General features: G+C 42.4%; 1 protein-coding gene across 11 annotated transcripts in view; it reads right to left on the bottom strand.

Moving 5' to 3' along the window:
* PPP1R9A (protein phosphatase 1 regulatory subunit 9A) overlaps nt 1-13,339 on the bottom strand; it is a 144,667-nt gene that overhangs the window by 18,603 nt on the left and 112,725 nt on the right. For all 11 annotated transcript variants that reach the window (XM_053359672.1, XM_053359674.1, XM_053359671.1 and 8 more), the window contains 5 exons: nt 12,458-12,613; nt 8,916-8,969; nt 6,235-6,464; nt 5,137-5,233; nt 3,666-3,837 (listed from right to left, as the gene is read on the bottom strand). In XM_053359672.1, coding sequence (XP_053215647.1) covers nt 3,666-3,837; nt 5,137-5,233; nt 6,235-6,464; nt 8,916-8,969; nt 12,458-12,613 — 709 coding nt within the window. The remainder of the gene's footprint in view (nt 1-3,665; nt 3,838-5,136; nt 5,234-6,234; nt 6,465-8,915; nt 8,970-12,457; nt 12,614-13,339) is intronic.

The following is a 13,339-nucleotide window of genomic DNA, read 5'->3' as shown; positions in this document are numbered from 1 at the left end:
AGAGAGGATTCAGGAACAAACGCAATAGGTTAACAGGAATTAACTTATTTTGCCAAGTGAATATTTCAGCGTGATTAATATAAAGAGAACAGCAACAACCCAATGGGGCGGAGAGGAAGAAGTCAGGTGAAAATCAGCAATACATATTGGGGGGTGTTCACACGCTCGATTCTCCTCTACAAAAATTGTCCCTCTTGCCGCTTCAATAAACCATCTCAGGTGCAAAGAGCAGTTTGGGGACTTTGCAATTAGGGCAGTCACAGGAAGCTACCCAGCTCAGTAGTGGTTCCCCAGGATTCCAGAAAGGGTGCATTGCGTGTCCAGGTGCCATGCTGCCCTGGACATGCAATCAAAGCAGATGCGCTGCCACTGAGCTGTGGTCTCTTCTCCAACACTGCACACATAGTGTTTATCTCCCTGACTCCGAAAAATACTTTGTGAATGTACAGGAGTTAAGACAGAAGTCAGGCTGCTCTAAGAAGCAGCATCAAAACAAACAGTAATTCAGGGTTGTTGTTGTTTTTACCAAAAAATGTTGGTTATACGTGAACCCTTTTGGATTGCAGCCTAAACTAATTCTTTGCTCCTATTTTCTTTCTTCAGGGTTACACATCTATGAAGTCTATTTTCCGCGCAACACGCTCGGAGTAATGTGCCAAACAGAAGGGTGACAAAGGAGGAAGTTTTATAACTAACCCGCAAAGTAAATAGTAACATGATACATGGTGGCATTCACTCAAAAGCTTTCCTGAGAAATTTGAAACTACAGAATTAACTGCATTGCTACTGACATTTTAAAAGCACCACATTTACGTGCATGGTACTTTCTTTTTTAAAAAGTTGCTTTAAGAAAACAAACACGGCAAGGCTTTCAAGCCAGCAGGTTATGGACAGAGGATTATAGCATTAATCATAGCATGTATGCCGCCTCTTCTAAAATGGTGTTATAGAATAGAAAATGGCAGTGGCACTGTTAAGAGGGGTCCCAGGGAAGTGGCATGGGGCAGCAACAAGACCCAGGTTCCAAACTGAGCTATTCAGACTAGAATCGAAATCTGCCTCCATTGCATAACTTGTCATCACATTGGGCAGAGGCCACATTCAGTTATTGGTATAACTGTTGAGAGCTTTTGCGATATTATAGGAATCTAGGATTCTCTCTTCACTACACACACACACACACAGGCTGTAAGACTTCACCATCAAGCAATTCATTCTGTCTTTGAAATAGGAATAAATCATGCATTTAGAGCATAATACTGTCCATGAGGATTCCCACCATCTTGCATTACCATGCTCTGAAACACCAGAGGAGGATATCTATTATCATTTCCTCGGAAGGGGAGGGGTGGAGAGACCAACTAGCAGTTTCTAACACACATCTAAATAAAGTGTATATTTCTTAAGGAGCAGAGGAGGAATGAGATACTTCCTGCTCCTAGTCAAATGCTTAACATTTCTTGCAACAGCTGCTTCTTCTGCTTCTTGCCTGAATTGCACAATGGTCTCATGACTCAGAACGCCCTACGGAGTTGCCATAGGCTAAGAAAATACTCCCTTATTCTATGGCACTATTTCTCAAAAAAGCATTTCAGCCTGATAGATGGTCTCCAACAGCTATTTTTTGAACATTTTGCATCATACGGGGAAGGGGAACCTGTGGCCATCTGGATATTCTTGGACTACAATTCCTGTCACACCTAACCATTGGCCATGTTGGCTGGGGCTGATGGGACTTGGAGTCCACCAACCTTTGGACGGCCTCTGGCTCCCTATTCCTATTTTTCATCTATCAAAAGTTTAAGTAAAAGCTTGGCCCTAGCTATACTGCATTTGCTCACAGATATCGACAGGACAGTTCAATCACACAGATACGATGGAATTTTAACTAAGGGTTGTGGGCAATACCTTCACTTCACACAATATGCATTCTTGACATGGAAAACACTTTTTTGTGTAGGAAACAGCATGTAGACACTGATCATGTCTACACAAATATATTTCACCCTTATGTACATGGGGAAATGCCATAGCGTGCTATAGCAAATTAAGCTTTCCCAGAATGTATATGGACAATGAAATGTGATGGGCCTACCACTGCACATAGGTTTCACATTGTTTCCTTTGTAGAAAGTGCTTATGTGCCATGAAGTGGCCTCAAAACCAGGGCCTTTAATGTAGAGTCCCATTACACACTTGCAATTCTGTTAGCAGAGCAGCGAGATTCACTACTCCAGTTGTCATGATGGACTTATATATGCACTGAACATCAGAGCACTCAGTTCTAGAGACTTGTGTACGCCCTCAACATCACAACATTCTGTTCTTATTTCCTCTCTTTAAAAACCTACATGCCAAGGACATTCGCTAAAAGAAAATTATAAAGAATCTATTAAGGTACAGCCACACTCGAAAGCCTATGCATAACCAGCAAAGGGCCGTACAAGCAGATACGCTGCTCCTATGATGAATGGAGGTTCTCATACACATACGGGGGTTCATGTCCACATGTGAAGATGGCAGATGTGTGTTGAAGTGTGGATCTGCCAAAATCACACACTGAGACTTACTTCCTGCAGGAGTTTTTTCCTCGGTCATGTTCCATATCCAGGACGGATCAGAGAAAAGTAGTGTGAGAAAGGGACTAAAGGAAAGCTAGTGGTGGCATGCTAGGGGAGAGAATGGCAGTCCTCATGTACTTTTGGTACTTGAATGACTGCACACCAATCTATTTTGGCCCAAATACATTTGTTTGTACATGTAAACTGTACATATTTATCTATCAACACACAGAGACACGTTCATACATTTACACATTCGATTTGTTTATTTTTGCACATAAAAGACCCCTTTTGAAAATTGTGATGTTTTGTTCTCAAGTACACAACATAAAAAACCCCAGATATGGGATATAGAAGAGGAGATATAGATTTATATTCTTAACCTTTTTATTAGCAATGTCAACAATGAAAGGGGAAAAAATATAACTGAACAGAATACATGTGCTTTTACAGGCATTATGAAATTATGTATGATAGTATTACAGATGGGTCACCACATCGTACATTATGCTGGCCACATTTTTATGTCACAGAGAGCCATCAACCATCACCATATTCACGTCCCTGGTGACTGCTTTGCTTCGCCCCAGTCATACCAACCACAATCTCTGGCTTAGTGTCATGTCTGAATACATTATGTCTGAAGCAGGGATTGTGCTTTGTTTCACTCCAAACAAATGGTGATGACATAGGTGCCATCTCACGCCAAAGATTGTGGGTGCCTGCAATGACGGTTTTCAGCTTTGCCCATTGACTCTGTGGGGGCCCAGCCCCACAAATACATTATTGCGGGTGCCAAAGAACCCACAGCCCCCTGGAGTTGGCTCCAGTGGATGACGATAAGCAAAGGTTTGTTCTTGGCTTACCGGCCATAGTTGGTTTGAGTGAAACAATCTACGGTCCCTGGTTCAGAACTAACACTACGTAAGGGATCATGACCTATTTCTCCCAAGTACAACTGAGAAGGAGCAAAGGGTGCACAACTGACTTGTACACAGTAAAGCATGGTATACGGCTTACCACGTCCGAAAACATTTAAGTCAGTACAACTACATCACACAGAAACAACGCAATCCTCAAGCTTATCATCTGGTTCAAACAAACCTTGACTTAAGGCATCCAGGCAAGACACTTGCTTTGCATCAAGGTTTTCCATGGCATCGCCTCTTGAGACTTCTGCAAGGGATGTTTGCCTTTCAAAAATGTTGTTGTTATTGTTAACTTGGCTCCCATTTTGCTTCAGTAACCTGAAAACCTCTGTTTCCAGTTCTCTGATCTAGGACAAATGAAGTTAACTGTTAGCAAAATAAATAAAATACCGTATTTTTCCATGTATAAGACGAGTTTTTTTGCTAAAAAAAAAGTAGAAAATTGGGGGCTGTCTTGTACATGGAACATGGCATCTGGGGGATTTTTTAAAATATTTAAGCATATGTCTGGGATTTTGGCTTGGGCAGGCTAAGGCGGTACCTCCTGCTGCCGTTCCCCCTCCCCCCCGTCTCCTGAAGCCCCCGCTGGCTCAACCACTGAATCGAGAGCAGCTGCTGCCACCACCGCTGAGAGCTGCCTCAGCTACCTCTCCTTGCCCTTCCTTCCTTTTTTTCCCTCTTCCCCACTCAAACACCCACCCTGCCCCCAACCCACAGCCCACTCACCACCTTCCTCAGCTCAAGTTTGCTCGATGGCATGGCAGAGTGGCTGCTGCCTTCCCCTGGCTCTTCCTTGGCACCTTGCTTGGGAGCCTGCTTCCCCGCAGCAGCAGCTGCCACCGAGGGGGAGCGCGTGGTGCCCCAGGCACTCCCTTTGCTTCTGCACCACGGGGCACGGCATGCACCTGATGCTGGAAACTTTGAGGGCGTTCGCCCCAAAAAAGATCAACAACTTGCTGCCGCCAATCATCCAGATTTTCACTTTTGTTTTAGGGTTTCATTTTCTTAATTTTGGGTTTAAAACAATAGGGGTCGTCTTATGCATGGAAAAATGGGGTAAAATAAACCTTTCCCATTCATCAGATGAACAGAACCACTACCATGCATGTATTTAGTACCACACAGACATTTAGAACTGTTAATATACCAGGCATAGGCAAACTCGGCACTCCAGATGTTTTGGGACTACAACTCCCATCATCCCTAACAGGACCAGTGGTCAGGGATTATGGGAGCTGTCGTCCTAAAACATCTGGAGGGCCGAGCTTGCCTATGCCCGTACTTGACCCATGTATTGGTAAACTATATATCATCAGTTGCTTTGTGCTACCCTGTTGCAATGTAGTGATAATCCCCATGCAGTATAGTACTGTTGTCTGCTTATTTAAAACATTTGTAACAGGCTTGTTGAGCTGGTGAACACTTGTTGATCTGAACAGCTCAACTACTGTTCATATAGGCAGACAGACTGTACACTACTTTAACCTTACATGTATACAGCTGTCAACTATTTGTGTACAGAGGTACTCAGATTGTGCACTCATTGAATGTGTGTGAAAACCCCTACAGCCACACCTACTCCTAAATGGCAACAATGCTTCCAAAATGAAGTCATGAAATAAACTAAAATACTGAAAATTACTTACACGAGCTTGTAAACCTTGAACTTCTGCAAAGTGGGCTTTCTCCAGATCTTCTATTTTTTTCCTTTCAGCCTCTTGTCGCTTGATGAACTCAAGTTCTCTTAGGGAAAAATATATTTGCTGGTTAGAACAAGAGTCAGTCGTGATAGATATTGAAAAAAAATTGATGGACTGCTACACTTCAGTATGTATTGTCTTGATAAGACCTGATAATAATGAGAATGCAGAAGCAAGCGGGAGGATGTGTGGAGCAAATACTTTTATATTAAAATGAATAAACTGAAGCTACATCGTAGGAGATTAACCTGAATTATCTCTTGTTTGCTTTATGAAAAGTTGTTAATCACCACAGTGGAAGTGGCAAAACTAAATAAATACACGTTATTAAAATTAGGCTTATAAATTTATTATGCAGGTGCACAGATAATATAGTGGTGGGTTGGCGTGTGTGTGCGTGTGTCCTTGGAATTAAATCCTCTTTCATTTTACCACTCTTGTTTTATCTCTTAAAAGGTACAGATCTGGAAGATCTGGAAAGTTATGAGTAAACCTATTAGGAAGTATACATTTTTTACACATTTACAGATTTAACCCAGAGTGGTAATATATGTTTAGAAGGTTTAAGCTCTGGCCCTGTCTGCACGTCCAAAGAGGGCTGATTTTGCCTTCTTTGCTACTTCCTGCTAACACAATGGAGAAATAAGTCACAATTCCTGGCTCAGAATTAAAGACTGTAGGCCAGCAGGGGAAAGACTCTAGCTCAGTGGCAGAGCATCTGCTTTGCATGTAGAAGCCCTTAGGTTGAGTTCCTGGCTTCTCCAGGCAGGTCTAGGTGAGACTTCTGTCTGAAACACTGGAGAGCCAGTACAAGTCAGGGTTAGACCGCACTGAGCAAGGTTCCCCGCAGCAGTGGTCTGACTCAGTCTAAGGCAGCTTCCTATGATCATATGGAGATTGTGGCTTGTTTCAGCCCAAGCAAACCATGGTCTGTAGCCAAATGTTGTAAGTCAGGGACTGTGGTTTATTTCTCTGGCTCTCTGCATGCCTATGCTACACATATTGAGAAATTTTGCTCGAACCTGCATCTCAGTTCATGCTTACTTTTGCTGAAAGTCCTTAATCAGTTTCTTGGCTTTATTGTATTTCTTCTCCAGTGCCTGATACTGGCTCTGAGTTTCCTTCAGATGTTCATTGACGGTGTGACATAGGGTCTGTGCCTCAATCCAGTAGCTCTCAAGCTTCATCATCCTGTCCTTATTCTCCTCAATGTTCTGCTGAAGCTGATTCTTCTCCAGCTCCCACCTTACTTTCTCATTCTCAGCTGTCTGCAGCTTTGAAAGAGGAAGGCAGATGCTTTTACATTCAGGTACAGTTGGTTCAAAGTAACATGCACGAGGAACAGCAGCCTAGTGCTATTGTTATATGGCAGGTATATCCAATGAGATGCCCCCTCCAGATGCTGCCGAACTCCCACTTCCATTATCACTGGCAACAGGGCTGGTGGGAGTTGGGGTCCAACAACATCTGCAGCGCACCATGTTGGCTATCCTTGCATACAATAATGTTCAGAGCAGTAATAATTTCAGAGCACTAAAGAACTTTCTAGACCACATTAAGGCTAAATGAATAATCTCAAATGCATCATTTCCCACCTTGCATCCACCTAGGTTTCTGCAGTTTTAAAATGAACACACTACTGCTTGTATTATTATTATTTTTCCCAAAAGTTTGCCATGTGTCTAAACAAGGCAAACTGGAAATTAGTCATACAGAGATAAAATGAAGCATATTTTGACAAATTTATTGTGCAACATTACCATCGGCAGAACACTCGCTTCCTACTTGAAGGGTATTTACTGTTGTTGGAAGAAGCTTCTCTATTAACAGCTTTCATAGCTATAAAGTGGTGTGTAATAACTAATCACCTGCCTTTTATAGTTGTTGTTGGCATCTGTCTGTGTCGAGAGACAATGGGGGGGTGCCTCGGGGGGGGGGCAGCCAAACTGCTGCATTAGCAGCACCAAAGTGACTTCCCTGAGATGCAACCCTGGGCAGTGAGTTGCCCAGACGACAGGACCCCACCTCTCGGCCTCGCTGGTGTGGCCCAAAGGAAAGCAGAGCAAGATGCTGGGCACCTGCTTGGCTGCCAGAAGGCAGAACACAAGGTGCCATCCAACCGCCTTAGGGATCCCACTCCGGATTAGTGTAGAATTTACTCCTTAGCCCTTTCTTCTCCCCAAGATATCCCGCAAAGCAGTGGAGGTTTAGGATCAGAGTTCTCCTTCTCCTATATGGGCTATGTTCCCAAGTTGAAGAGCCCCATCTGCCCCTCACTTCCCTCTACAGCAGGTGCAGAAATTGCCTTCTTGACTTTTGGACCCACTCTTGCTCTCATCCACTCAATCTGCTGGAGTCTGTTGCTGCATGCAGGGGAAGTCCCTAACTCACCGAGGGTTTGAGACCCCTTGGCTACCCTCACCTGGTTTAGTCGGCGAGTTGAAGCCGTTCCTGGGGTGCTGCCAGCTTCTAGGAGCCATATGAAAGAGCTGAATGCACGTGGGGGACCAAAGGTGGACAAACAAAGAAGGAGCCCAACGTGTCCCCCACCCCTTCCCGAACACTCCATACACACCTTTATAGTAGGTTATGTATTTAAACACGTCAGTCTAAATGCATTCATGCCAAATATGGTTCTAGCTTTAAAGGTTCACAACTCCTGGCCTTGAGAAATCACTAGGAAAATCCAGGAAAAAGTGGGTATACCTTTGGCTCATTAAAATCAAAGGGCTGTCACCTAAGCCTATAATTGTGGATTTAACTTCCATTTAAATGGGTCTAAAGCATGTAAAACAACTTGTTTTATTTAGGGTTTGTTGTGGGGGTAGAGAATGAAACATGCAAAAAATAAAGCAAAGACTTCTATTTTTACAAATCGCAGATGAATGGATGTTAGCCAAGTGCAACAGCCTCTGAAGGCAGTAAGATTTTCAGCAGGCAACAAAATTAGCCGCACAAGGATTTCTAGTGATAAGTAAGACTGTAATCTGGCAAGAAGATTTCTGATTTTTTTCAAATGAAGCAGAGGAAAAAAAATCAAAATAGGAAGATTATAAAAAATTATGTAGGAATTTCCCTTGTATGTTTTCTCCTTGCAGACAGGCTCACTAACATCAGTTTGAAATAAACTGTGTCCACGCTGAGTTTAAAAGAAACTTGTACTTTAACTTAATTGGGGGAGGGCATCCTCTGAATTCAGCAAGGTACATAAACTGAAAGGATTTTATTTTGAAATAAAACATTTAAATGAATGTCTCATGCAGGTTTATGAACAAGGCCGGCTAATTAATATCACATAAATCCTGTTTTATTAAAGAAGGAAGTGGTATCTGAGTTAACTTCCTCATACTTTTGTCTATATAAGAAAAAAAAAATACTTCGCCTTTCCAGAAGCAATTTCTGCTACATATATTAAAAGCAAATTCTTTACCATTCCCCTTTCAAGCCTGTTAGTGCTCTAATGATGTGGGGAAAGGAGTAAAAATTTAATATGCGATTGCAACTATTTTCCTTGCAATAACAGTCATCGTGATCCTCCTGAGACTCGAATAAACTATTTCTACCAAAACAAGCTCTCTGGAGCCACTGCATACAGACCTTTTCCTTCTTTTTTTGCTGCGTTTTCTCAATGAGAACTTACTTTTCTTTGCTTCCCTTTGGAGACAAACTTACAGCAGCTGAAAATAAGAACATTGCTCTTTCTAGTAGCCAGTAATCATTCTTACCTTTGTCTTCAGCTTCTGAATCTCTGCTTCTGTAACTGCATGTTTGATTTGCAACTGAAAATGGAAAACCACAAAGCGAACAAGTGAGCTGCAGATGCCAGAGCTCCAATTTTTTTAAAAAAAGACTTCTGTGCTGCCACCTGAATACTGTAGTACACACAGCAGAAGGCCCACAAGACTGCTGCAGTGCAGTAGACTGTAAATTAAAATATCTAGCTTGGAAAATGACTCAGTCTATGCAAGTTAATTAAAGAAAAAGTGTTGCTGGCTAGCCTCTCGGAATATCAGATTAGGACATTGAATCTGCCAGGACAAGTCAAATGTCTTGAAAGAGGAGAAAATACCGATTGTTGTATTCAGCTTGTTAGCCAGCCCAGATTTGAATATCCCCGTGCACATGAATATTCTTAGAAAGCCTCACTAACACGGATTAAGCAAGCATGTCACAGAGAGCAGCTAAAAGGCTATTAAAAGACTCAAGCATTATGGAGGACACAACACATATAGGCTACAACCAAGGAAGGAAGCTGTTGTGACCTTCAACCTACTGCTGTGTCAAACTCAATCTCAGCAGGATGAATCACTGAAGGTATTTACGGCTGGTCTACCCTTGTGACCCCCACCTCACCCATCACATGAACTGCAGGAGAAGAATCTCCAGACTTGGACAAGGTACTATTCAGGGTGGGTGTTTGGACATTTGGGGGGGGGCTGTAATATGCCAGAGCAAAAACAAAACTGGATTTCATCAGAGTAGAATGCACATATTTCTCCAGTAGACCCACTTTTCCATAAGCATGTGCACACACACTTACACACAAATATGCACGCACACCGATGTACTGTGCATGTACTCACTCCTTGTATTGCAACGGTCACAGCCCATCCTGCACTAGGCACATACATTCTCTCCCATGGCCACATTTGTTTTTAGACACACAAGACACAAACTTGCATTATGTATATATGCAGAGCACAATCTTTCCCTCCATAACGAACTGGTCACCATTTACCCACAGTATTTACTCGAGCTTGAGCGTTTCACCTGTTACACACAGACATGACATTGCGGTTGGGCTCCCTTTGGTCACGGAGAAAGGGCTATGCCCACTTATGACCTTTCAGCGTGATCAAAGTGACCTCATTCAGTGAACAGCATTCAGCACCAGGCAACCACAATCAGCCAAAGGTCATTTAGAACAAGGTCTGCTGGCAGAATACCATTAGAGAGGTAACAAGATGGGCTTCTCTGGGAAGGAAGGGAATTTCAGAGTCTAGGAGCAGCAACCAAAAAGGCCTTGTTCCCACTGACTCAGGTGTGGCCATCATGGTGGGGCATGCAGAGCTTACTCTTACCAGACGGTGTGGGAAAGGGAAGCAGTGAGGCTGGGGCTGTGTGGGTGCACCAGCAGGAACACCAGATTGGCTCTGCCAGTGTGCTTGCACTGTTCCACTCTTGCCACCACCTTGCCCAACCTCCACTCCATTAGGCGGCAGAGACACGACTATCAGAAGGGTGGCTTTGTGCATCCGCCACACTTGCCCTTGCTCTGATATTGGCAGGAAGCAAAAGAGGGCATCTCCTGCAGATCTCAGGCCCCAGGCAGATTCATCTTTAAAAATGTGGTTCTGATTCCAATATGCTAAGACACCCTCTTTTTTATAAATTCCACGTAAAAAGCAATTGCCTGAATAAATTTGGCAACAGAGAAGCACAGAACACCTAGCCTTAAAGCCAATCAAAAGTCTTAAATTATTTCTCCTGCAACTCTTGCTGTTTAATCCATCATTTTAAACTGAGAAAAACCTGTATCTCCAAATCCTGAGACTGTACAGTCCAGCGATCCGCTCATGTGTTCAGCGCATGAATCCAGCACTTTCACAGCTTAATTGAAAATTACAGTTCATCACGTAGCTTCTAGCCCCCTTACTTGCTTTTTTGAAAACACTTACACAAGCAAGTGAACTATATTTAGGCTGTTCAGTAAATAATGCAAAACAAACAGACCCTCAAACAGTTTTGTAAAATACAATCTGCTCAGGTGCAGATGGCTTTATCAGTTTTCTCTTTCCTGCGCTACTAAAACAGAACCTCGCTCTTATAAAAAATAAATAACAAACGCTGACTGCATAGTCAGATAACTGTCGGAACATAGCGCAGTAGGTCCCACAGAGCTTGCAGCTGAAGCAAACAAGCCTGCCTTAATGACAGACCAAAGAGCATCCTGCGGTTTTTAGGAAGGATATGTTTCAGCAAAAGAAAGTTGTGCAACATAAAGCATGTGAGTGTACTTATATCTGAAGTCAAAACACAGCACCCAAAGAATAAAAAAAACCATCTCCAGGCTACAATTCTAAACACATCTACTGGGGGTAAGCCCCACCAAACTGGGTGGTAAACATTAGGAATGGATGGATCAGTTCTATTTCTGGTCCTCGACAGCTCTGCAGTATGATCATTCCTAAATCCGTTCTGCCCTGTTTCAATGTGAATCTCCAATCATTGCTTTTTAAAAAAAAACAGCACAAGCATTCGCATTATCTCAGTACACATTTTACCCCCATCATACACATTTAACACATATTTTTGTATGTTTTTAGAGCTGCACTGCAAAATTCAAAGCAGCACAGAAATCAAAAGGGTAACTGTGCTCCAATCTGTGTATTAGTCCAGGAAAGCATGAATCAGATCAGTTTACTTAAAAATGAGGGCCAAACCAAATCCTCAAACATCCCTAGTACACCATGCACAGCATCACAATGTAAGGCTACAAAAGTCCTTCGGATATCCACCCTTCCACCCTGGTCATACTCCTACTATCACTCCAACCCTAGTTACACTAGGATAAAATAGTTCAGAATGAACTTGCTTTGTTCTTCCAGGACAAAAGGAAGGGACTCACTTAGAGCCCAACAGCTTTCGACACCTTCACTCTGGCAAACAGAAGGCAAGCGCATGCAGGGAAGACATGTTTAGGTGGGAACATCTTGCTGCATTCAGCTGGACTTATTGCCAGGTAGGTGTTCATAGGTCTGCAGCCATAAACTGAATTTTAAACTGGAGATTGCATAAGCAAGTATTTTAAATGCAATACTGAAGTCTGGTGGATTGTGGTAGGCACATTAGACCAGGATAATCAAATGACCAGTAATGATTTGTTTAAGTGAAAAGTGAGAGCATCAGATTTATAACTAATTATCTGGCTGCAATCCCCAGGCAACTTGGTCCTGAATCAGTATGCCCTATTCAGTGATTTTTTTTAGGAATGTAGCTTTCATTCTGATCATTTGTCCCAGCTTGTTTACAGACCTCTGACAAAAACAACAGCATGACCATTACAGCAACACATGTTAAAAAGAACTGACAAAATTTGTCTCATTTAACAAGAGCAGTCTAGCTCCAGCCATTTACATATATTGATTTTGAACGTCAGTGGGAAATCAATTAAATCATTTACAGAGAGGAATCCCCATCCACAAAGATTGCAATTGTATGAATCAATACTGTCTGAAAAGCAAACTCCGTGCTCCCCCCACCTTACCTCTTTGAATTTGTGAGCCAGTTTGCTGGTGTCCACTTCTGTTGGGGAAAACATGTCATCGTTTTCAGGAAGCTCAAACACTTCAATGGCCATATCACCTCCTGGAAGGATTGGTCCCATATCGTCCTCATCTTCATCTGTGGCATATTCTCCTGTCTTAGAAGCACAGAATTAAAGCATTTCTGAAATCCTCTCTCCTTAATGAAATATAGAACCTCACTGATGCAGTTTTCAAAACAAAAACTGGGTAGGCTTGCTTGATCAAGAAAGCCTACCCAGGCATTCACTTTAACGTGTGATCTTGATTTGCGATTTTAATATGTGTTTTATAATTGCTAGTTTTAGTTTATATTTTAATTGTTTATGTAACTTGTTTGTTTAATGTTTGCTTTTATTGGCGTTTTCAACTTTTCTTTTACTCTTCATTGTAAACCACTTAGAAGTATTTTCTTCCAGTAAGTGGTATATACATGTTGTTAAATAAATAATAATAAACAAACTTTTTTTAAAAATGGGGAAATAAGGCGAGCAAGCGTGAAAAAGCACTAGTAACAAAAAGCACAGGGTAGAATCTTTCGGAAAGTTCTAAATTCTAAAAGTACAGCAGAATTCTAATGGCTAAGATCACAGGAATTGCATATCTTTCTTTCTTTCCTTTTGCACAGGTCCCATCCTTCTTTTATTAGGAGTGCAGGGGAATATGCAGAGTTAACTGATTCTGCCTCACAAGCACCCTGTTAAACAGACTACCAGAAGATGCACAATCCCCTCTCAATGACATGTGTACAGAAACATCCCCTGTACCTGCAGTGGCACACAACCTGAACAGATTCTTGAGGTGTGACCATGGGAAGTGGCCATGTCTGGAAAGCCTTCTGTCCA

The sequence above is a fragment of the Podarcis raffonei genome, chromosome 12, assembly GCF_027172205.1.
Source record: "Podarcis raffonei isolate rPodRaf1 chromosome 12, rPodRaf1.pri, whole genome shotgun sequence".
NCBI classification, from domain to species: Eukaryota; Metazoa; Chordata; class Lepidosauria; order Squamata; family Lacertidae; genus Podarcis; species Podarcis raffonei.
Note: the sequence above shows the minus strand (reverse complement) of the source record. Positions and strands in the feature narration are given on the sequence as shown.